Source organism: Mchenga conophoros, linkage group LG18, assembly GCF_057382185.1.
Source record: "Mchenga conophoros isolate Kocher_MC1m ecotype Shallow Benthic linkage group LG18, M_conophoros_male_GT1.1, whole genome shotgun sequence".
Taxonomy (NCBI): domain Eukaryota; kingdom Metazoa; phylum Chordata; class Actinopteri; order Cichliformes; family Cichlidae; genus Mchenga; species Mchenga conophoros.
The window spans coordinates 17570846-17592905 of NC_140543.1; the positions used below are offsets into that span (position 1 = coordinate 17570846).

A 22060-nucleotide genomic window follows, 5' to 3' on the forward strand; every position below is an offset into this window, starting at 1 on the left:
AGAAATTTATATTTGACACCAGAGAGCGTCTTTGGATGGAAACAAGTGAGCAATATTTAGCGCTTTGGTGACATGACGGCATTTGATTTCGCGCTTTGCTTCAGTAGTCCTGAAGAGCAAGCTAACTGACATTCATGCGGTCGCCTAAAATGTGATTTTATTTGTACTTTTTGGCGTTTTTGTCCTTGACCGACATTACGACAGACACGCTGCTGAATGTCTTCTTGGCCATTGCCGTGGATAATCTGGCCAATGCACAGGAATTGACAAAGGTTTGCACTGTTTTTAAAGTTTGTGCTGTATGTGACACACGTTCTGCTGTTAACCGCTCTTCGATTGCGGGCGTGGTCTTCTTCTTTAGGATGAAGAGGAGGAAGAAGAGTTCTTCAACCAGAGATACGCCAGAGGAAGAGACGGCCTGATAGCTGAGTAAGTTACTGGTCGACATCTAACAAAAAAATCCACGTTTAAGATGAGATAACCACAGTCTTCACAGCTCTTAAGTAACTGAATTTGAAATTGGACTAAACTCTCTCACAGTTCCTCATTCTCAGTCGTTTTTTTAGTGTTTTTCCAAGTCATTTTCCAAGAAGTGAAATGAAGCTAATACTTAAGATATGAATGCTGTGGGGAAACTGATGGTTCCTCATCTTACTCTATTAGAGGGGAGATGTGTTAAAGTCAGATTAAAATAAGTCAAGATCATTTATTTCCACCATGAGAAGAAGTTGTAGGTGTAAGTGTCAAATGTTTAAAACAGTATGTTCCTTATTTCTTCAGCTGCGCGGTGAATGCAAGGTAGAAAGGCATGTTTAACGTACTGATGCCAAAATTATGAATGCAAATTGAATGTGCCTGATTTAAAAGCATGAGTCATTTCCGACTCTCCGAGCTGCATAACTGAAACTCCTGTGACTGCCTTGGCTTGTGATTGGTTATGGTCAGCCTCTTTTGTTAATCAGAGGGGTAATTCTTCACTGATTTCCTTGCTCCTTTCTGCGACCTGGCGGCTTTCCCACAGGTCTAATTATCCCATAAGTTTGGGAGGAGAAGGGCGGGAGGTGTACTTCAAAGGTTGTCGGGAACAGTGGGAAGTCTGAATGTGTGACTCTACTGGGAGGAGGCACACTTTGGAGTGGGTCTGATTTTGACCAAGTTTGCCTGATTAGTGTGACTCCGGCTCATCAGAATTTCCACTGTGACAATGACATTTTTTGTTGGAGGGCATAAAGATGTTACGTAACATCTGCGTGTCCTGCAGAGGCACGTTAAACCTCTCACTGAGAACACTGACCTGGCTAGATTATGGCTGCACCTGTCCTTCCTGTGTTTTACACCTCAGACCTTTTTCACAGCAGATTTTCACTGTATTCGCAGGAAATGCACAGCTGCATTCAGGAAATCTAATGACGGCTGATTTCTTCTTGAGGAGAGTATTGTGGAGGCTGGCGCTCTGAATTAGCATACTGGGACATTTAATGGGCCACCACTAACATTTGAGCTATGACAAGTCAAAATGGCTGCTGTGAAAAGGGTCCATTAACTACAAATGTTACTAAGTCAGATTTTCCTGACCATATATAATTAGAGATTGATAAATGTGTTTTACCTTCTTCCCAAGTAGGCTTTTATTTATGGTGCAATAAGAAAATCAACTTGCAGAGGCTCAAAGCTTCTTTTTTACAGAATAGTTTTATTCAACTGTTAATGTCTTGTAGTCGTTAAAATACTATTATACAGTAATGTTGAATAAAATGACTCTGTTGGTGCTTTTAGGCTTTGGTTTTAAAGTACAAATGTAGCAAACTTCCAAGAGTAGACAGTACTGTGCAAATGTCGTGAGCCACATCTCGTTTCTCTATATTTTGCTTCCAAGGAACCAGACTTTCATGTAAGTTTTTAAAGTGGTTTTGAGCAATAGTTCTCTAAGCTTTCTAAATGTCTTCCAAAGTGTTTCTTTGGAAAATGGCTGCTTTTTCACCAGTTTTCAATCCAGCCCTTGTACCTGACCATTTTTAGAGGATTAAGTTTTGTTTTGTTGTTTTTTTTTTTTTTTTTTTTTTTTTTATTTTGAGTTACTTACTCTGCATGATTAAAGCATAAAATGCACCTAACTCAAGGGACAAACCAGCGTAGTGTTTATACATAACAGACATAAAACTGTTTAAAATTGAATCTTAAACTATCATTTGTTCCAATTTCTTTGGTTGATCCTACAAAAAACAAGAGACAACAGAGTTTGACAGACATAAAATAGCATTTTTCCACCAAGGTGATTTCCAGAGAACTAGTAGCTGAAAACTTGCCATGTCTCAACATGGTGTGCAGTGTGTCCGTAAAAAAACTGAAGAAACTGGACAAGTGAAGAAGAAGAAGAAGTGGAAGGCCTAAAAAAATTATTCCAATACAGCATTCCAGTGGAAGGGAAGCAGGGAGAAAAGTCTGTGGTATTCCCAATAAGAAGTGCATGGAAAATCAGTGGCAACGGGTTTTATGAAGCAGTTATATAATACAAATTCAAATCAATATGTATGGAGCGATCAGGACACTGAGCATCTACAGCAGGGGTCTCCAACTCCAGTCCTCGAGAGCTACTGTCCTGCAGCTTTTAGATGTATCCTTGTTCCGACACACCTGAATCAAATGAATGGCTTGTTACCAAGCATTGCCAAACTTGATGGCGTGCTGAAAAGGTAATTCAACCTTTTGATTCTGCTGCGTTGAAGTAGGCATGCATCTAAAAGCTGCAGGACAGTAGCTCTCGAGGACTGGAGTTAGAGACCCCTGGTCTACAGCCATCTGTAAAACATGGTGGAGGCTCTGTCATGGTTTTGGGCTACATTTCAGCCAGTGGTATCAGAGGCTTTGCCAAAATTTGATTTTCATCCAGCATCCTACATTATCTGGAAAGCATCTAAATGGCAACACCTTACTGCTGAAATTGAAAAATTAGAATTGAAATTTATGCGTAGAGGAGGTCAGAACAGAGGTAAAACAGTTGAGGCTCTGTCATGGTTTGGGGTGCATTTTAACCAATGCTGTTGGCTCGAGAACTATTCCTGAAGACTACTTAGAGAAATGAGAAGAAAACCTGCCTAAGAGAGTTCAGGCTCTGTTGAAGAATAAAAATGGCCATACCAAATACTGACTTTCACCTTGTTTCAATTGTATAAACCAAATTTAAACAAATGAAGGGTCACTCAGTATTTTTTTTTAAAAATGTAACAAAAAAAAAGTATTAAAAATTATTCTTTAGAGATATGGCAGAGTGATGGGGAAAAAATCCTTCTGAACTTCTAATATGAACTTGTCTATTTTAGCTACTTCCAGTCAAGTCAAATCAGAAGCCGTTCAGCCAGGTTCCCCTAAAAAATAAAGAATTTGTTATTAGTGAATTAGAGAACAGACGCTGTGAAACAGAGAGTAGTAAAGGATATCAAAACAGTAGCAACTCTAGCATGCCATGCACATATTGTAAAATACTAGTGTCCACAAACAGCTGAGGCTGTACTTCTTTTTGCTGCTGTTCAGCAAAACACAAGGGAGCACCGAAGGGTGTGGCTGATGCTCCCATTTGTTTTAATTTGAAATGACGGTGCTATATTGCGACACCACCAAAGTCTCTGCAAGCTGATTTGTTACCATATGGATCAGGACTAGCTGCTGCCTGCACACCTGATCTACTCTGATCACCAGAAAAACATGACAAAAATCCCCAAAGCGATGCGATGTCAGGACACGCCTGCATAAACTCTCTCTTACTGGTCTCGGACTCTAGCTGTGACACTGAATGTATCATTTGTCTGTTACATATTTGAATGTTAGTCTCGTAAGTGCTGCAACAATCAAGGTGCTGATTTGATGTGTATTACAGTGTTCTTCTGGCTCCATCATGTTGTCTTGTTATATGCTTGTTACGTGGCACTGACCAAAATGTTGTGTTCGATCATATCAATCGATCATCAGCCATCAAGATCTTTGAATTTTGAATATATTTAATGTAAAACGTCCAAAACTATACAGCGGCCTTGAATGCAAAGTGTGCATTATGATAAATTAAATGCTAACTTCAGTCCTCTTTTGGATTCAATTGCAAGTACAGTTTGTTTCCTCTGGACGCGTTTCGTTCGGTGCCACAGCAAATGTTCTGTGTATGTTGTTAAACACTAATGTCTTGTTTTCAAATAATCACTCATTGATTACATGGACAACAAAAGAATCTGAATACCAGTAAGTATAACTGTATGCATCTGTGTCACACAGAATTTCTCTCTTGAGTTTTCGTACTCAATTTCCCTTAGATGTTACACAATGTTTGCACCTTGATCCTGCACCCTTCGTTTTTGTTCTCGTGGGTTTTTGTTTTTCTCTTTTACTTTCGATCTGTCCTTACTTCTCAGGCATTGTTTGAGTTTTTTGGATGCCTTTGTATTTTTTGCACATTTTTTTTTTCATGGGAATTTTTTTTGTGTGTGTTACTAATCAACTAACATTATAAATTCACAGAAAAGGTCTGTCCTTTTCTTGCAACTTTTATTTTACTTGTTTGCTTTTTAAAATATATTATTGGTATGCTAAATGAATAATAGTGTTCATGTCTTTTTTGGTCACTAATTCCTTAAGATGAATTGCAGAATATTTATTTCGAGTACATTGTGGTCCTCAGTGGCAGAAGAAGACCCTACCTGTATCGGAAACGTGCGATCCACAGGGGCCGGCCTACCTTTCCAGATGAACCGGATGGTGCACTGGCTGCTGCAGACGAGCAGCCCCTAAATGGCTCCAATGCCTTTGCCAACCGCCGCGAGAGGAGGAGAAAAGTTAACATGTCGGTGTGGGAGCAGAGAGCCAACCAGCTGCGCAAACGGCGCCAAATGGCGAGCAGAGAGGAGCTGTTCAGCAGCCCTACAGAAGACACCGTCGAAACTCCTACCATTCCCCACCACCCCTCCAACCTTTCCTCAGAGGCCAGCCCAGCTCACCTACCTGAGTCACCGATGTCGGTGGGGATGCCTCTTCCCGAACCTCCAATGTCCATCTCTATTCCCATGCCGGAGCCTCCAGCAGCTGAACCTCTGGTAAACCTCAGCGAGGAGAAGACAGGAGGACCAAACCACCGGGCGGCAGGTGGTGGCAGACACAGGATGGCCCGAAAGTTCAGGTCCAGTCAGGCGCCAGAAGATGGAGCCCGTCATAGACGCCACCGCCATCGCGAGGCTCGTATTGAGGCGAAGAGTCTGGACTGTACGCAAACGCCACACGAGGTGCTACATATCAGAAGGTCGCTCAGCCAGGAGAGAAAAGTACTGGATGAAAGAGAAGAAAGGGAAGAAAGGGAGGACAAAGAAAGAGGAGAGGAAGAAGGAAGCTCAGTCCACGATGATGGGACATGCATCGTTAACCCCTATGCAGAAGTTGGAGAAGATTGTATAAGGTAAGCCTGCTCTCATGCATTTCTCGACTGGTGGAAAGAAGCTAAAGTGTTTTAAATTTTAGGTCATTTGCATCATTTTATGTATAGATAATATTTTTACCTTTTATGCTATGCTATGCTTAGAAATAAACACCAAAGGATTACGAGGTAGGACACTCGTTCAACAAATGCAACAAGGAAATGCGTATATAGATACCGCAAAGCTGTGGCACAGTTTCTCCATGTAATGAAAAAAATTGTATTGTTACTTGAATTTAAGTTTATTCTGGAGCAGTTAAGCAAAAAGCAAAATTCATTTGTTCTATAGTAATTAGTTATATGGTCAAACATTCTCGGAGAGCAGCAACATGGCGTTAATACAGAGCAGACCAGGTGTCAGTGACAACAATAAAGGAAAAGCTGGGGTGGATGTGGGTTGCAAAGAGGATTGCATCAGTGGTGTTGGGAAGGTCACTTTTAAAATGTATTCCACTACAGATTACAGATTACATGCCCCAAAATGTATTTTGTAACGTATTCCGTTACGTTACTCAATGAGAGTGACGTATTCTGAATACTTTGGATTACTTAATATATTATCATGCTGTTTACAACTACATGAATGTACTATTGCTGTGTGATTTATTACTTTTACTGAAGGTTGCACTCCATACCAATACCAACTAGATTTTTAAATCATAATATAAAATGAATAACAGTAGGTGGACATTAGGTAAGGCTGTGCTTTATGCAGCGATCTCATATAGAAAACTATTCCGCGCGTATATAAAACAGGTCCGCCGCTCCGAACCGTAGTAAAGGGACCTCTGGCTAATACGTGGGTTCCGTGTCGGGCTCATAACCGAAAACTAGCTTCACTTTGTTGTCTGGGTCAACTTTGCAAGCGAGAGACAGAGAGAGGCGTAGAAAGGCTGCTCCAACAGAACTTATTGTTTCGGAGGAAAACACGACCACAGTGTACAGTCGAATCAATAGTTTACTTACAACGGGGCTCGTCAGGCACTCTTTTTGGCTGCAGTGGTTATTATCATATTTAAATGTTTCCATCTACCGTTTCTGCTCGGTGACAACTCGTACTTTTCCACTCTCCTTTTCGACTGTAACGGAATACAGTTACTCATATTTTGTATTTTAAATACGTAACGGCGGTACATGTATTTCGTTACTCACCAACACATGTGCATCAGTTAACTGACGTGGGCTGCTCTTGAGGTGATCCGTTACCACCTGATTTATTAGATTATCATTGTGCTCAGCTGTACTTTGTGATCTGCATGAATTAATGCCATGCTCGGTTTTGGTGAGTTGTTTTTTTTTTTTTTTACAGAGCTGCTGAATGCAGTGCAGATATTCCTGATCCTCCTCAGTGTGAACAGATAGTGGACAGCACCTGGTCAGAGCAGGTTGAGGGTGGCCACTCAGATCAATATGAGCCACTGTGCCAAAACATCCCAGTGGAGACTGCTTTAGAGGCCACAGAGTTCACTGTGAGTGCTATAGAGTCAGAAAACCGTAAGGCATCCATCAAACGGGACAAGTCTAACCTGGAAGACAGCGTGACCATCGAAATGTCTGCACAGCCACTTCTGGAGCTCACACCCATGACAGGTAGCACTGTGACCACTTCTCATTGCAGTCCTTTGCACAATGCATCACAAAGTGGGATTTAGTGTCAGTATCACTGTACCACACTGTGTAGGCGTTCTTGACATCTGATAAAAGTGGCCACTAGTCTTTTTTTCCCCCTGAATCCACTGTGTTGGTGACTCACATTGTTCTTCCTTTGTCAGCTGTTCATGGACAGCTAAAACATTTTTTCTTTGCTCTCATGTGTCTGTCTGGGGTTTAGTGAACAATAAAGAGTTGGAGGCATACCAGTCTGACCAGAATGAAAATGAGGAGGACACAGAGGAGGAAGAACCTCCAATTCCTCCAAAACCTGTACCTCCAGACAGCATGTTCATCTTCAAGGCCTCCAACCCGTAAGATGTAGCCCAATCTTCCAAATCATTGATTATCTGATGGAATACAGTACTGTGCAAAAGTCTTAAGTCACCCATCATGTTTTAAAAAGATTTCAGTAGGAAAATGAGAAATAAGTGAAACATGAAACATACAGAGTGTATAAAGTGAAAACAGAGCTTGTATAATACAAGTAGTCTTTGTAGTTTATAGTTAAGAGTCAATAATTGTCATTGATGAAAATGAAGCCTCTACCAATCAGATAGTATTTCATGATGGATCAAAATCTGATGGCACCTTCTGCATTCATGATCCCTTCTCAAACACCACTGTGTGAAAGGCAACCCCAGATCCTCCACCATGTTTTACAGGTTGCCGTAGACACTCACTGATGTACCTCCCTCCCCAGCTCCTTCATGCATATTGACGATGTTGTGAACCAAGACTTTAAAATTTGGATTCATCACTCCATGAGACCTGTTGCGACTAATTTTCATCACAGTTCTTGTGTAATTCAACATACAACCGCCTTCTCTCTCCGTTTACCTTCCTTAATATTGGGTTATTAACAGCTGCCCTTCCACACAGAGCTTTCTGATGAGGCATTTTAAGAAATTACAAGAAAGTTCAGCTCCTTGGAAACAAAAGAAATAAGTGGTGACTCCAGACTTTTGCACAGCATTTTAAATACTTGTTTTCTTCTTGTTTGTAGTAGCAGTAGTTGTTTCTATGCATGCCACTCACGCAGTTATATGCATCTTCTTTGTTGTAATGTAGCATCAGGAGGATTTGTCATTATGTGGTCACTCTCCGCTATTTTGAGATGACCATCCTGCTTGTGATCGTGGCGAGCAGCATTGCACTGGCTGCCGAGGACCCTGTGTGCACTAATTCAGACAGGAACAAGGTGAGCTCAGACAACATCTGTCTTAAAGACTTTGTTTTTTTTATGAAAATGAGATTTACACAATCAAAATGATCATCAAATCACCCTCAGATGTCTTCCAGATGGCCTGAAATGGTCTCATGAAACTGTAGTTCAGTGCAAGTCTTTTAGGTTTGATCTCTAGTTGACATAACACTGTGTCAGCAACAATGTGCTGTGACACATTTGCTATCGCGCACATACAAGGTGGCAAGCAGCCTGATAGCTGCGCAGTTTGTTTTTCACGACTTTTCACTCATCTAAGTAGCATGGAACGTGTCAAGAGTGACCGAATAAGGACATATGAGTAAAATCCACACTGTGCTTGGGTATAAGTCGAGTCAGTCAAGTCAACAAATGCTGACAAGTGCTCAACAACATCAGGTTACAACACGTAATTTAAGGGATTAAATGAAAAGTAGGCACAAATCCCCATCAACGAGTCATTTTAGATTTTGCACAGTAGCTGCTCTCACTCACCAGTGCCTCTATGGTGGTTAACACCTTCACCTGACATACGGAAAAGCACCAGTTTAAGCCTCAAGGGGTCAAAAGCTTGTGTACTGCTAATGCTCATTCGAAGTCTGTAAAAAATGGGAGGATTGCATCAGGATGGGCATCTGGCTTAAAATTTGTTCCATATCAAATATGCGGATCCATCTGCTGGGGGGACCCCTTGGGAAGTGAAGGAGCAGCTGAAAGTACCCGGCTACTTATGCTCACTGGACACTTCATTAGTTACAACTTGCTGCTACTGGGTTGGGTTCAGAACTTCCTTAATTTCCAGTGGCACAGATTCAACAAGGAGCTGGAAACATTCCTCTGAGATTTTGGTCCATATTGACATGATAGCGTCAAACAGTTGCTGGAGACTTGTTCGCTGTACTGCCATTTCATTGCATTGCAAAGCTGCTCTGTTGGATTGAGAACTGGTGACTGTGGAGGCTGTCTGAGTACAGTGGTGTACTTTTCATGTTCAAGAAACCATTTTGAGACAATTTGAGCTTTGTGAGACCAGAAGATGGGTACATTGTGGTGTGAAAGGATTGGCATGGTCGGCAGCAATGGTAGACTGCAGTGCAGGAAAATTTCACACCTTTACACGATCACCGCCAGCTCAGGATGCAAGGCAGGATGGATCCATGCTTTGATGTCTGTGCCAATTCTGACCCTACCAGTTAAATGTCACAGCAGAAATCAAGACTCATCAGACCAGACAATGCTTTTCCAGCCTGCACTTTTAATACAAGACAGGATGGATCCATGCTTTCAATTCGCTAATGTCAAATTCTGACCAGGCAACATTTTTCTAATCTTTTATTGTTCAATTTTAGTAAGCTTGTACGAATTGTAGGGGCACCCGGCGTGGTCTTCTGACCATCTACTTCATTTGCTGACGAACTGTGCATTCAGAGATGCTCTTGTGCATACCTTGGTTGTAACAAATGTAACAAACTTCCTACCTGCCTGAGCGTGTGGCAGGTCTTTTGTGCGTTTCTACAGGAACTGGAGAGGAGGTGTGGCTTATTTTTAACTAACAACACTGGCAGCACCTGGGCCCTGAGAGCTCAGTTCCTGGGCGGTTCTTCTCCCCGAGACACCTTTTTGGATTTTGGTTACTCCTTCGTTTGTTCTCTTGCATTAAACAACCTTGCACATGCCATCTCTTCACTCATGCACTCATTTACACCACTGACAGTACTGACCACACAGTTTGTGGTTAGTGTAACTTATTTTCTTGTTAAAAATCAAAAATTTTAATTGTGTGCATCTCCCTTGTAGTCATTGCTGTGTGCCCCAATTTGTGACACTGAGCTACTGATCCCTTACTAACAGCTTAAGTTATTCTCCACTGACCTCTGGCATCATTTTTGTTCAGAAAACCAACACTCCCTAAATATTTTCTGTTTCTGACCATTCCCTGTATACCATAGAGATGATTGTGTGGGAAATCCCATTAAATCAGCAGTCTTTGAACCCAACACAGGTGGTAAAAACCCCAATGCAGTCAGTGGAGCCATCAGAGTGTGTGTTGTGTGGATCTTAGTACTCTTCAAGGTCAACAAAAGAACTTAAAGGGGCACTCTGCCAGTTTTGCATATAAAAATAAGTTTACTTACAGCACTGCTTAGTTTGTAAAAACAGCTTTAAGAACAAGGTTATTAAGATTATGTGTGGAGTCAGCTGACAGATGGTACCATCAACGTGAATTTTGGGGAATGTAGGATCCAGCAGAAGGATTTTGACCCCATGAGTCACTCAGCTGAATGGAATTGTTAAACGACATTACTGGAGCGTCTCCTTGAGGAATATCTGGGTTGGTTAGAGCACCAAACAACATGTGTTTTGTGTGTCAAAGTATGCAAAGTGACCCAGAGCCACACAGAGTAATTAGAATTTCTGTCTATAATTTTCTCAGTTGAGTAATTGAGTTGGTTACCTGGAGCTATACTTTGACACCGCTCACAAATGTACTGATTCATTCTAAGAAGATGTGTCCTGAAGCATTAAGGTGGATGAATCATGCCAGCTTGATGCTAGCAAGTTCATTGCCACTGGCAGGATGGGAAAAATGTAAATTTGATTTACTCTTGAGGAGCTTTACGCGTGGTTGTGTGTACCGTCACTGATACTAAATGCACCTCAGAAAAATCTCAAACTCTGGACTGAACTTTTAAAAAGTAATTTTTTTCCCTAATTTTGAAATTATCCAGGTCCTCCGATATTTTGATTACGTCTTCACTGGAGTGTTCACCTTTGAAATGATCATCAAGGTGGGTGGCTGAAACATTTTCTCTTCTTTCATCGCAATTTCAAAGACTTCACCTTTGCCAGTTTGTAACCCATCCGTGTGGATGTGTGTGTTCGTCCCCCAGATGATAGACCAGGGTCTCATTCTACACGATGGCTCTTATTTCCGAGACATGTGGAACATGCTGGACTTCATTGTAGTGGTGGGAGCTCTGATTGCTTTTGCTCTAACGTGAGTCACATTACAGTGCTGCCTGTCGATGACTAATGAGTGATTCACTGCAGCAAACAGTTTCTGAGAATACAGTATTGTATTAAACGACTTTCCCTCAAAGATTCGCACGTTGCAAGTATGGAGGCATGAGAAGACCTGTACAGCGCGGAGCTCAGATTTAACTGTTTTCTCTGTGTAATTTAGGTGGTGTGGTTAAACATGGGTAGTGTGTGTCGCAGCGTTTTGTTTCTTTACTTTTGAGTGCGAACATTACTAACTAAACTTTTTGTGCTTTTTGTTGTAATGTAGAGAATTGTATGTTATTTTCTCTGTTGTTGATATAGCTGTGATCCTTTGAGCTTTGCTCACAGTGTATCTCTTTTTTTTTTTTTTGCCTCGTTTTTTTTTTCTCTGTTGTTCCTGTGGATATTATGACTGTTGGGGCTCCCAGCAATGTGATGGGGTAAAAATTTCAGTCACACTAAATGTAAATGTGTCCCATAAGCCACTCATATTTTTGTTGTTTTCTACATTTAAAAAATATATATTTTTGTCTGCCTTTTGTCTGTTTGCTTTTGATTTTGTCACATTTTGACATTTGACTCATACAACGGCAGAGCCTGGCAGGTATCGGGGGGGGGAATGCTGATAATGAGTCATTTTGTCTATCAAGTCATCAGTTTTGCATGAAAATGAACATAAAACAAAAGTGTTCCAGTATATGCACACACAGCTCACGACAAGGCTAATATTAAGATAAAAACATTAATTCTCAGTGTGATCTAACTTTGATAGAATAAATATATTTATTTGAAGCCATGAGTGTCACGATGAGCTGTGTGGCTGGCAGTGGCTGGATCCAAGTGCAGGACTCTGAGACAAAACATTAACTTAAGGCGGCAGCTTTATTTGCTGGCAATACAAAAAGCAAAAACTCAAACTAGGATTGTTTAACTGTACTGGGATGGGATGCCTTGCTTGGCCTGGCCTGGCGATAGAAGACGAGGGTTACACACACAACAAATGTGGAGGATGCAACAGGGCTTAAAAAAAACAACACAGGGCTTAAATACATACTGAGGTGATTAGGGAATGTGAAACAGGAGGAGAGCACAGCTGGGAGTCATCTGACATGACAAGACAAAACTCAACACATTGACATAGTACACAGACTTTCAAGGTCTAGGAGCTAGGAATACTAGAGACAGAAACCAAAACCAAGAGAATCAAAACAAATCATGGAATCAAGGATAACTAATACAAACAGAAAAACACTGAGTCCACAGACTCAGGACCGTGACAATAATCGTGCACAAACTACTAGTGTAATTGAATGATTCAGCTAAAATATTTGATTTAAGGGTTGAAAAAATACAAATGATCAAATATTTTACAGCTGAAATCTGTCAAGCTCCAAACATACACCCTCAAGTTGAATGTTTCCCCATTCATTTGTGTTTACATTCAGTTTTTACTGTGTTTTTTTGTTGTTGTTTTTGTACTTGTCTGTGTGCATCAGTCTGACCGTACAGCTATGTTTCTCAGTGCTACATTTCCAATGTCAACAGAAACAACAAAGGACGAGACATCAAGACGATAAAGTCCCTCCGAGTTTTAAGAGTCCTGCGACCCCTTAAAACCATCAAGAGACTTCCTAAACTCAAGGTGTGATGCAGACATCTGCAAACAGTCTGCTGTTCTGTTTTCTGGTGTTGTTGCACCAGTCCTTGACAGATTTTATTTGTCTTTCTCCTGCGCAGGCTGTTTTTGACTGTGTGGTCACATCTCTGAAGAACGTTTTCAACATCCTCATTGTGTACCAGCTCTTCATGTTCATCTTTGCTGTCATAGCAGTGCAGCTTTTTAAGGGGAGGTTCTTCTATTGCACTGACAGCTCCATGAATACAGAGAAGGAATGCCAGTGAGTGAACTCCGCTTCACCCTCGTCTGTTCCTACATTAGTGTTTTTAAAAATATATATACTTTATATATCTGAAACTCCTCCTACACATTGTCACTCAAAATGCACTGGTACTGCCACGCAAGATCATTTTTAATGTAAAATATGAATATGAGGAGTTAAGCTCTAAAAGAGGTTTAAAGCAGTAAGTTCCTGGAATATGCTTATTCAAGTTAGATTACAAGACTAATACCATCCTTACAGCCATGTGTGGAAGAAAGTTTATACAGGACTCCATGCAGTCCTGTGAAAACACTAAGTATATCATTATTGCTTACGCAGGATTTAAGAGGGTAAGATGCTCAGATCTCAGATTCTACAGTCAAATGTGAGTCCATCTGTCTAACAGCTAAGGCTTGGGTCATGCAAGAGAACTTTTCTGAAGAAATTATTTAAAATTTCATTCTCATTTCTGAGCTGTCTTAACCGGGTTGAAGATGTTATGACTAAGACTGACTCTGTGTGATATCTTACACCATATATATGGCTTTGTTTTTTTGTTTTTGTTTTTTAAATCTGTGCAGTATTGTGGTGCAAAATCAATATAAATCCTTCTATGGGAGAGTATTACGTGGTTTTAAACTCTTTAAACAACTTGAAGGAAACCTACCCAACAAAATCACAACAGGAAGAAAATAAAACATATAAAAAAAATTTAAAAAGGGGAAAAACACGACTTTTGTGACAGCAGCGTCAATCAGAGAAAATGCAAAAAACTTCAAGCCTTGACAAAAAAATCCTCCAAATTGAAAGCAATGAAGCAGAAAATTACAAAAAAGGGCCCAAATGTGCAGCTTTGCTTATTTCTTATATAACCTCAGATAGTCTGTCATTGTCTGCAGATGCCAGTGAATAGCATGAGAGTAACAGTTACTTGTAACAAAGGCTTTAATGCTTCTCTTTTTTGTTACAACCGCTGGTCTAATCAGTGAATTAAGTGAAATGATGACCTCTGGGCTATTCTATTCCCCACAGAGGCTACTACATTGACTACAGCAGAGACAAAAAGGAGGTGAAGAGGAGAGAGTGGAAGAGACACGAGTTTCACTATGACAATGTCTGCTGGGCTCTGCTCACTCTGTTCACTGTTTCAACTGGAGAGGGGTGGCCTCAGTATGTCTCCTTGCGTGTTTATAGGCTTTCAGCTCAGTTTTTCTCAGCACAAAATTGCTTTCTATAACTTATGTGTGCTATAAATGAATCAACCAGAGGTAATATGATTTTTTTAAATGTAGGGTCCTCCAGCACTCTACAGATGTTACAGAGGAGAACATGGGGCCGAGTCGGGGGAACCGGATGGAGATGTCAGTTTTCTATGTGGTCTATTTTGTGGTCTTCCCATTCTTCTTCGTCAACATCTTTGTGGCTCTTATCATCATCACTTTCCAAGAGCAGGGTGACAAGATGATTCAGGAGTGCAGTCTGGAGAAGAATGAGGTACGGAGCTGTGACAGCATTTCACACAAATTCAAGTAATTAGGCATCATCTTTTCACACATAATGCTCATTTCTCTCCATCAGAGGGCTTGCATTGACTTTGCCATCAGCGCCAAGCCGATGACCCGCTACATGCCCCAGAACAGACAGACCTTCCAGTACAGACTGTGGCACTTTGTGGCGTCGCCCTCGTTTGAGTACACTGTGCTCGTCATGATCGCCCTCAACACTGTTGTTCTCATGATGAAGGTAAGTGGTTCATTCAGTAAATGTGGAACAGTATCACAAATCATTTTAGATTGATTTCCCAAAGGCCCAGAGAAACACTGGTTTAATTTCATGCCAGATTTTTTTAAAAATCAACTTGCAGAGTATTGAAACTCAAGTGTAAACTCTAAGTAGCCTCAGTGAGAAGTGACTTTAAACCTGTGCCACCAAATCAGTCCTTACCCAGGAGACATGGACTCCAAAAGACCTCTGGAGGTGTCCTGTGTGTAGATCACATTTTTATTTTCTAAAAGATGCCACAGATGCTCAAGCAGACTGGAATCCACAAGCCAAGTCAGCACTCTTTGTCACTTTATGCAAAAAACATGAGACTGGTCAGATGAGGCCAACTTCTTCGTTTGCTTCATACTCCAGCTTTCACATTCATGCACCCATTGTAGCGCTTTTACAGTGAAGGATCAGCACATGCACTTTCTATCATAGCCCAGCTGGCTAAGGTTTTCAGCATTTTTTGCTGTAGCTGCTCTTCTATGACCTCCGCTGCCTCACAGGTTTACCAGTAGTCCTTCATTTTTACCTCACTAGATACAAAGTGCTGCATAGCGGGAACAGACGAGATCTGGTATTTTGACAGGACGCTGATACTCTTGTCTTGCTGTCACAGTTTTGGCCGTGTTGCTCATATATCACAGCCTTCCTATTTTTCCTCTGTCAAGAACTGACTATTCTGCAGCTCTTGTAACAAAAAATGCTATTTACCTGTTTTTTTTTTTGTTCTTTTTTTGTGTTGTGGCTGCTTGGTTGTACACAGTGTGTACGTTTGAAGATTTATACCTAAAAGCAGGGACTGGGGTTTTTTTTTTGCTACAGCGGAAATTTGATGGCTGACTATGAGAGAAAACCTTGGAAGGTTTGCAGTAGACATAAGAGAAGATTTACTTTGTATGGTATTCAGTAAATTTACTTAATTTAATTTTAATTAATTAATAAACAATCGCTTTACAATTACTTTGGTCACTAGCATATTACCACAGAAACCGTAGTTTACATGGAAGATGCTGAGTTGTCTGCAAATACTTGCAAAGTACTCACAGAGCGGTCGTGAAACTGCAGAAAGCACAATGCAAACATTCGATTTCAAAGTAAAAGTTGCACCTTTTGAAATTTATTGGTTGCAGCGGTAAGCCACAACTTTCACTCTGAAGTTTCACTAAAGCTCAGTAGTTGATGAGTGTTTGCAGACAAGTCGACGTCTTCCATACAAACTATAAACTACCAAACACTCCCCAACCAGCTGAGGATTACACATTTTTTCCTGGCAGCCAGAGGTTGCTAGGGGGTTGCCGGCCGGTCTCTGTTTAACAGAAACTGGTTGCCGTAGTCCCCCTTGCTTTATTTATCTAGTTATAGCCAAATCAAGATATTTAACAAGTTTCTGAGATTGTCTAACTCTTAAAATGATTAAAATCAATGTCTGAGTTTTCCTGAAGTTCAAAATCCTGTAATTACAAAGTTTTGTCTTATTTTTGTTTTTGCTTTTGTTGTGTTTTTATTTTTAATTGACATTTTGGAATCACTATACAATACCATCAACTTCAGCAATTTGTCACTACATATATTTTTCTGTTTTTTCTATATTTAAACAACTAAAATATCCATACAAAAAGAATGAAAGAAGAAGAAGAAGAAAAAAGAAAAAGAAGCAAAACAGTTTTTGTTGTGTTTTAATTGAACTTCAGTAGAAACCTTCAATTTCCATTGATCTGTCTTATTTTTTTACTGTTAGGTGCCTTTGTTCAGTTTGTTTTGTTGTCTTTTCTCTTCCTTGCACTCTTCAATGAATGGAAAGGTTGAATTACACAATAAAAGAAAAGAAAAACGTTTTTAAAACAATACTGTTCAGTACTTTTCATGCTCACGTTCATGTGTTGTGTATATGTGAGCCGTGTTGTGAAGCTTGCCTTGTCACAAGAGAAGGTTTTGGAGCCACCAAATCATAAACACAGAGATAATGTAACTGTCAATACGTGTGTGTAAACACATTTTCTATTCATATGGATTGTCCGTCCGTTTTAATTCTTTGTATACCGTGCTGAAATTAAACTTAGAGAGGCAGCTGCAAATCCATCATTATGACCTTTAAAATTATGCTCGTCATGCTCACCAAAATGTCACCAATAATTTACTAATTATGGTAATAACTGATTGATTGAATGTCAGTTTGACCTTTGGGCCTGTTTTCTTTGTTCTTGCAGTACCACTCAGCTCCGGCAGCTTACGATACAGTCCTGAAACACCTAAACACGGCCTTCACTGTCCTCTTCTCCATGGAGTGCATACTGAAGATCATGGCGTTTGGTTTAGTGGTGAGTAGAACAAAAGAGTTTAGATCACATTTAGTTGAATTTCTCCATGTGCGATGGAATTAACCGAAGCGTTTCCTTTTTCCTGCAGAACTACTTTCGAGATACTTGGAATATTTTTGATTTTATCACTGTCCTTGGCAGCATCACAGAGATAATTGTGGATTTACAGGTAAGCCCCTGCCAAGACACCATTCGTTTTCACACTGTTGTGACCCTAAAATAAAAAGACAAGAGCATACTTTCTTTCCAAGCTTCCTGGTGTGTTACCCTTCCTCCAGACACAACTTAAGTCATGTTGTGATGAAATTCGCCATCTGTGTTTTACATCCTGTCTCTCCCTTCTGTTGCCACTCTCTGTCTCTCTCTCCTTCTCTCTCTCGGTCACCCTCTCTCCAACCACGTCTGTCCCAGTCGGTGAACACCATCAACATGAGTTTCCTGAAGCTTTTCCGAACTGCCAGGTTGATCAAGCTGTTGAGGCAGGGTTACACCATCCGTATTCTGCTGTGGACCTTCGTACAATCCTTTAAGGTTTTCCCACTACCTTTGTTTTTTATTATTTTAAAGATGTATCTAATATGCTCTAAGATATTATAACAAATTACAAGAAGTTTTGATAAACTGTATTTCCTGTTTCTTCTCCACCAGGCTCTCCCTTATGTCTGTCTTCTTATTGCCATGCTTTTCTTCATATATGCCATAATTGGAATGCAGGTAATATTTTCGATAATTAAACTACATCACAAATATCATAACAAACTCGTAGCTCTCACTTAAGGTCTGCTTGTTACTATTTATTCCTCCAACCCAACAGTTTTTATCGATAAAAAGAAGGATTCTCCTTAATTTAGCATAATTTCTGTACATATTTTTTCCTGGTATATCTGTGCCCTATCAGTGGGGCCACAGCTTGAAAACATCATGGTCATGTACAGTATAGAATAATCAAAAAGCACGCACATCATATTCAGGATATTTATTTAGTACTTACTCGTGTCTGCACTGTTATTTGTATGAGCTAGTTTGATCTTAACGGTTTCTGTACATCCATTAGTTACTTTAAGCCATTTTTTATACTATGCTTAGTTCTGCCTGAGGTTTCTTCCTGTTAAAAGGGAGTTTTTTCTTCCTATTGTTGCCAGTTGCTTGCTCAAATGGTGTAGTTTGATTGTTGGGTTTCCTCTCTGTTATGGTAAGGGCTCTACCTAATAATATAAAGCCTCTTGAGCCAAATATTATTGTGATTTGGTGCTATATAAATACAATTGAATTGAATTGAATTCAAGTATTTGCTCACATTTTTGTTTGGCCTGTTCATGCTGTTGGGCCACATTGAGAAAAATAAAAAGATGTATTTATGTGCCAAAATTGGTAATTTATGCCAATCTTTAGCAGTAGTTAGTACCTTAGGATATACATGAAGTGTTGTAAAACTAAAGGATAGGATGCTTTAGTAAAGTGTGTTGCATAAAGTCTAGAAACTGGTCATTATAGTCTCTTGCTAGATGGTTGTCAGGCAGTGTAAGTTTGATTGTTGGTGCTATATAAATACAATTAAGGGCATAGTAATATACATGTGGATCAAAATTAGATGCTATTGTCATGACATGTAAATGACAAGATACTTTCATAAGGTGATATAGGTGCGCAAATGCTTAAAAAATAGGTAATTGGAGATCATTTATCCCAATTTCAGGAGTGGGACCACACCTCAAACACGCTCCTTCCGATTCTCTGTCTATATATGTCTATATCCCCAAACCACAGCCTCAATTCATGCTCACGCCGTCTGCCATTATCTACTTCAAATGCTGTCAAGTCTGTAACAGGATATGGTCCCAACTAGGGAATTTTTGCCTGTTGCTACAGTAGGTGGTTGTTAGGGCTCATGATGACATCATACTTTCTCATATAGATAAAAACAATCAGGAGTCTAAGATGTACTTGTTTGCCAAGTTTGGTTTCTCGTCTCCAGATGGTCTAAGAGGGGTTCGTGGACAAACAAACAAACAAACAAACGCACAGACAGAGATTTTGTGTATTATAGTGTGATTTACTGATTTAGTCCTGTTGTTAAAGTTTGTTTCTTGGTCCCACCTCTTAGGATTGTTTTAGTGTGTTATGTGGATATTTTTAATGTTTGAACTCTAGAAGATTAGCAGCTGCTATGGGAGAAGCTAGCAGCTGTCCGGGAAAAACTATGAATTAACTGAAGCCAGCTGTTTTCTGCAGGTGTTTGGAAACATCAAGCTGAATGACGAGAGTCACATCAACCAGCACAACAATTTTAAGACATTTTTCAGCGCACTCATGCTCCTGTTCAGGTGAGCTCAAAACTACATTTAGGCGGTGCCGCTGTTCTGAGTAAAGCTCCTTTGTTGGTGTTTGGTGTTAATCGTCTATGAATGTGTTATTGGTCAGATGTCAGCTGGATATTTGTTTGTGTTAACACCACCAGGAGTGCTACAGGGGAGTCCTGGCAGGAGATCATGCTGTCCTGTCTGTCAGGGCAGGAGTGTGAACCAGACCCCTCCATCGCCCCCCTCACTATGTCTCCGGACCACGAGGGCGGCTGTGGGACCGACTTTGCTTACTGCTACTTTGTGTCCTTCATCTTCTTCAGCTCATTCTTGGTCAGGACCAACAAAAATTTGCCTTTTCAGGTGTGTTGCAGTCTGCTGTGCCTCTTAGGTTCTTGCCCTTGTGTTTTTTAAGATGCTGAACCTGTTTGTGGCTGTGATTATGGATAACTTTGAATACCTGACACGAGATTCCTCAATCCTGGGTCCCCATCACCTGGATGAGTTTGTCCGAATCTGGGGGGAATATGATCGACTGGCGTGGTGAGGCTCGCTCTTTTATCAGTTTGTGATTTGAAGCAGACCTGATCAACATTTAGGTACTGTATTTATCCAGCAGAGGGCAGCCAAAGAGCATAAATGTGAATGCTTTGATCTTTGAGCATAAGGAACACAAGCTGCTTTTCATCAAGTCCACAGTGGCATTTAGTTCAATCATTCTAAATACTTTCAGAAGAAAAGTCTGCTCTGTTTGCATCTTCTGTCTGCACATCCCCTCACTTCTCATTTTTGCTTTCCCTCTGAAGCGGCCGCATCCACTACACGGCCATGTATGAGATGTTAACACACATGTCACCACCCCTCGGCCTGGGTAAAAAATGTCCTGCTAAGATCGCCTATAAGGTATGAAAACATTTTATTTAACACAGAAAGGCCAGATAAAATGAAAAGTGAGAGTTTGGTTATATAAAATAAATATAACACACAACAGAAAGGGCATGGCAGCTAGTAACTTTGTTCAGTTTTTCAATTTAAAAAATGTAGAGAAAGCAAATGATTGGTCTTCGTGAAGTTAAAGAAGTCAGTGGTTATGTGCATATGTGTGGCTGCTGTGTGTTTTTATGTGATTTAAAAGGTCGCTGGAGGTATTGGTTTACGGTCTAACATAGAAACTTTCCCTCCTTCTTTGTCTTTGTCTCTGGCAGAGGTTAGTGTTGATGAACATGCCCGTGGATGAGGATATGACCGTCCACTTCACCTCAACTCTGATGTCACTCATCCGCACAGCTCTGGATATCAAAATAGCTCGGGGTTAGGGTTGTGATTGCTTTAGTTATCATTTATCGGCTTTTCTTTTGTTTTGCTGAGCAGTTAATGTCTTCAGATTTCACATTTTGTTCCGTCAACAGTGCATCATTAAAAAAATGGTTAAAGGTGAGTGTTTGTCTCAGGTGGTGAGGACCGTATCGCTCTGGATAGTGAGCTGCAAAAGGAGATCAGTATTATTTGGCCTTATCTGCCCCAGAAGACATTGGACCTACTGGTACCTATCAACAAAGGTCTGGCTCTAACTAAGAAGGTGATTCTCACTGTAATGCTGAGAGATGAGCAGTGACAACTAATGGAGTGCTCCTGCTCTCACAGATACTGACATGACGGTCGGGAAGATCTACGCTTCAATGATGATAATGGATTACTTCAAACAGAACAAGGCCAAGAAGCTCAGGCAGCAGCTGGAGGCTCAGGTCTGCTCAGCACGTCACTATGAACTCTGTGACACCTTCTTTTTTGTAACTTTAGTTTTTTATAAATTTACTTTTTTTTGCACCCAGTTTGTTCAGGAGGTAGAGTAAGCCATCTCACCTGACCTTTAAAGGGGACCTATTATACATCCAGTTCCTGATTGCTTTAAGTTTAGGTTTCTTTTGTTATTTACCATTCCTTAAAAAAATTCTTGTCCATATTAATGATATCTCCTATCAGCGATGTCCTACAGAGCCAAAAATGAAGTGTTCAGAGCAGCTCTGTGTCCGAGCTTTTCCCTCATAGCGAGTACTTGCTCTTTGGCCATGTTAAAGACAGGATGTTTCTAATTTCAGACATACTGTGCAAATACAAGACCTTAGTTCTACATATATGTTTAATATGCACAATAAAAGACACATCCTGGTCTAAAATTAGTCCAAGAGTCCTCACAGTGTTAATGGAGGCCAAGTTAATGACATCTAGAGTAAGCATCTGATTAGACACCATATTTCTAAGATTTTTAGCACCATAAAATAACTTCAGTCTTAGGTGATTAAGAGATTAAAGAGAGATTTAAGAGCGAGGGAAGCATGTATTTTGTAAACAGAAATGGTCCCAGCATAGAAACCTGTGGAACTCCATAATTAACCTGAGAGTGTGAGGAAGACTCACAATTTACATGAACAAATTGGAGTCTATTAGATATGATTCAGACCACTGCAGCACAGTACCTTTAA

The 22060-nt window shown here is 40.4% G+C and overlaps 1 protein-coding gene across 7 annotated transcripts in view; it reads left to right on the forward strand.

Moving 5' to 3' along the window:
• cacna1eb (calcium channel, voltage-dependent, R type, alpha 1E subunit b) overlaps positions 1 to 22060 on the forward strand; it is a 73624-nt gene that overhangs the window by 45564 nt on the left and 6000 nt on the right. For 5 of the 7 annotated variants that reach the window (XM_085255771.1, XM_085255772.1, XM_085255775.1 and 2 more), the window contains 26 exons: positions 205 to 272; positions 362 to 429; positions 781 to 798; positions 1877 to 1891; positions 4667 to 5434; positions 6762 to 7042; positions 7284 to 7416; positions 8174 to 8303; positions 11036 to 11095; positions 11198 to 11304; positions 12855 to 12951; positions 13047 to 13207; positions 14222 to 14359; positions 14482 to 14683; positions 14768 to 14932; positions 17167 to 17277; positions 17366 to 17446; positions 17689 to 17808; positions 17926 to 17991; positions 19510 to 19601; positions 19736 to 19910; positions 19993 to 20120; positions 20384 to 20480; positions 20783 to 20888; positions 21029 to 21136; positions 21222 to 21322. In XM_085255771.1, coding sequence (XP_085111897.1) covers positions 205 to 272; positions 362 to 429; positions 781 to 798; positions 1877 to 1891; positions 4667 to 5434; positions 6762 to 7042; positions 7284 to 7416; positions 8174 to 8303; positions 11036 to 11095; positions 11198 to 11304; positions 12855 to 12951; positions 13047 to 13207; positions 14222 to 14359; positions 14482 to 14683; positions 14768 to 14932; positions 17167 to 17277; positions 17366 to 17446; positions 17689 to 17808; positions 17926 to 17991; positions 19510 to 19601; positions 19736 to 19910; positions 19993 to 20120; positions 20384 to 20480; positions 20783 to 20888; positions 21029 to 21136; positions 21222 to 21322 — 3596 coding nt within the window. The remainder of the gene's footprint in view (positions 1 to 204; positions 273 to 361; positions 430 to 780; positions 799 to 1876; positions 1892 to 4666; positions 5435 to 6761; positions 7043 to 7283; positions 7417 to 8173; positions 8304 to 11035; positions 11096 to 11197; positions 11305 to 12854; positions 12952 to 13046; positions 13208 to 14221; positions 14360 to 14481; positions 14684 to 14767; positions 14933 to 17166; positions 17278 to 17365; positions 17447 to 17688; positions 17809 to 17925; positions 17992 to 19509; positions 19602 to 19735; positions 19911 to 19992; positions 20121 to 20383; positions 20481 to 20782; positions 20889 to 21028; positions 21137 to 21221; positions 21323 to 22060) is intronic. The other 2 variants (XM_085255773.1, XM_085255774.1) reach the window with 2 other exon arrangements.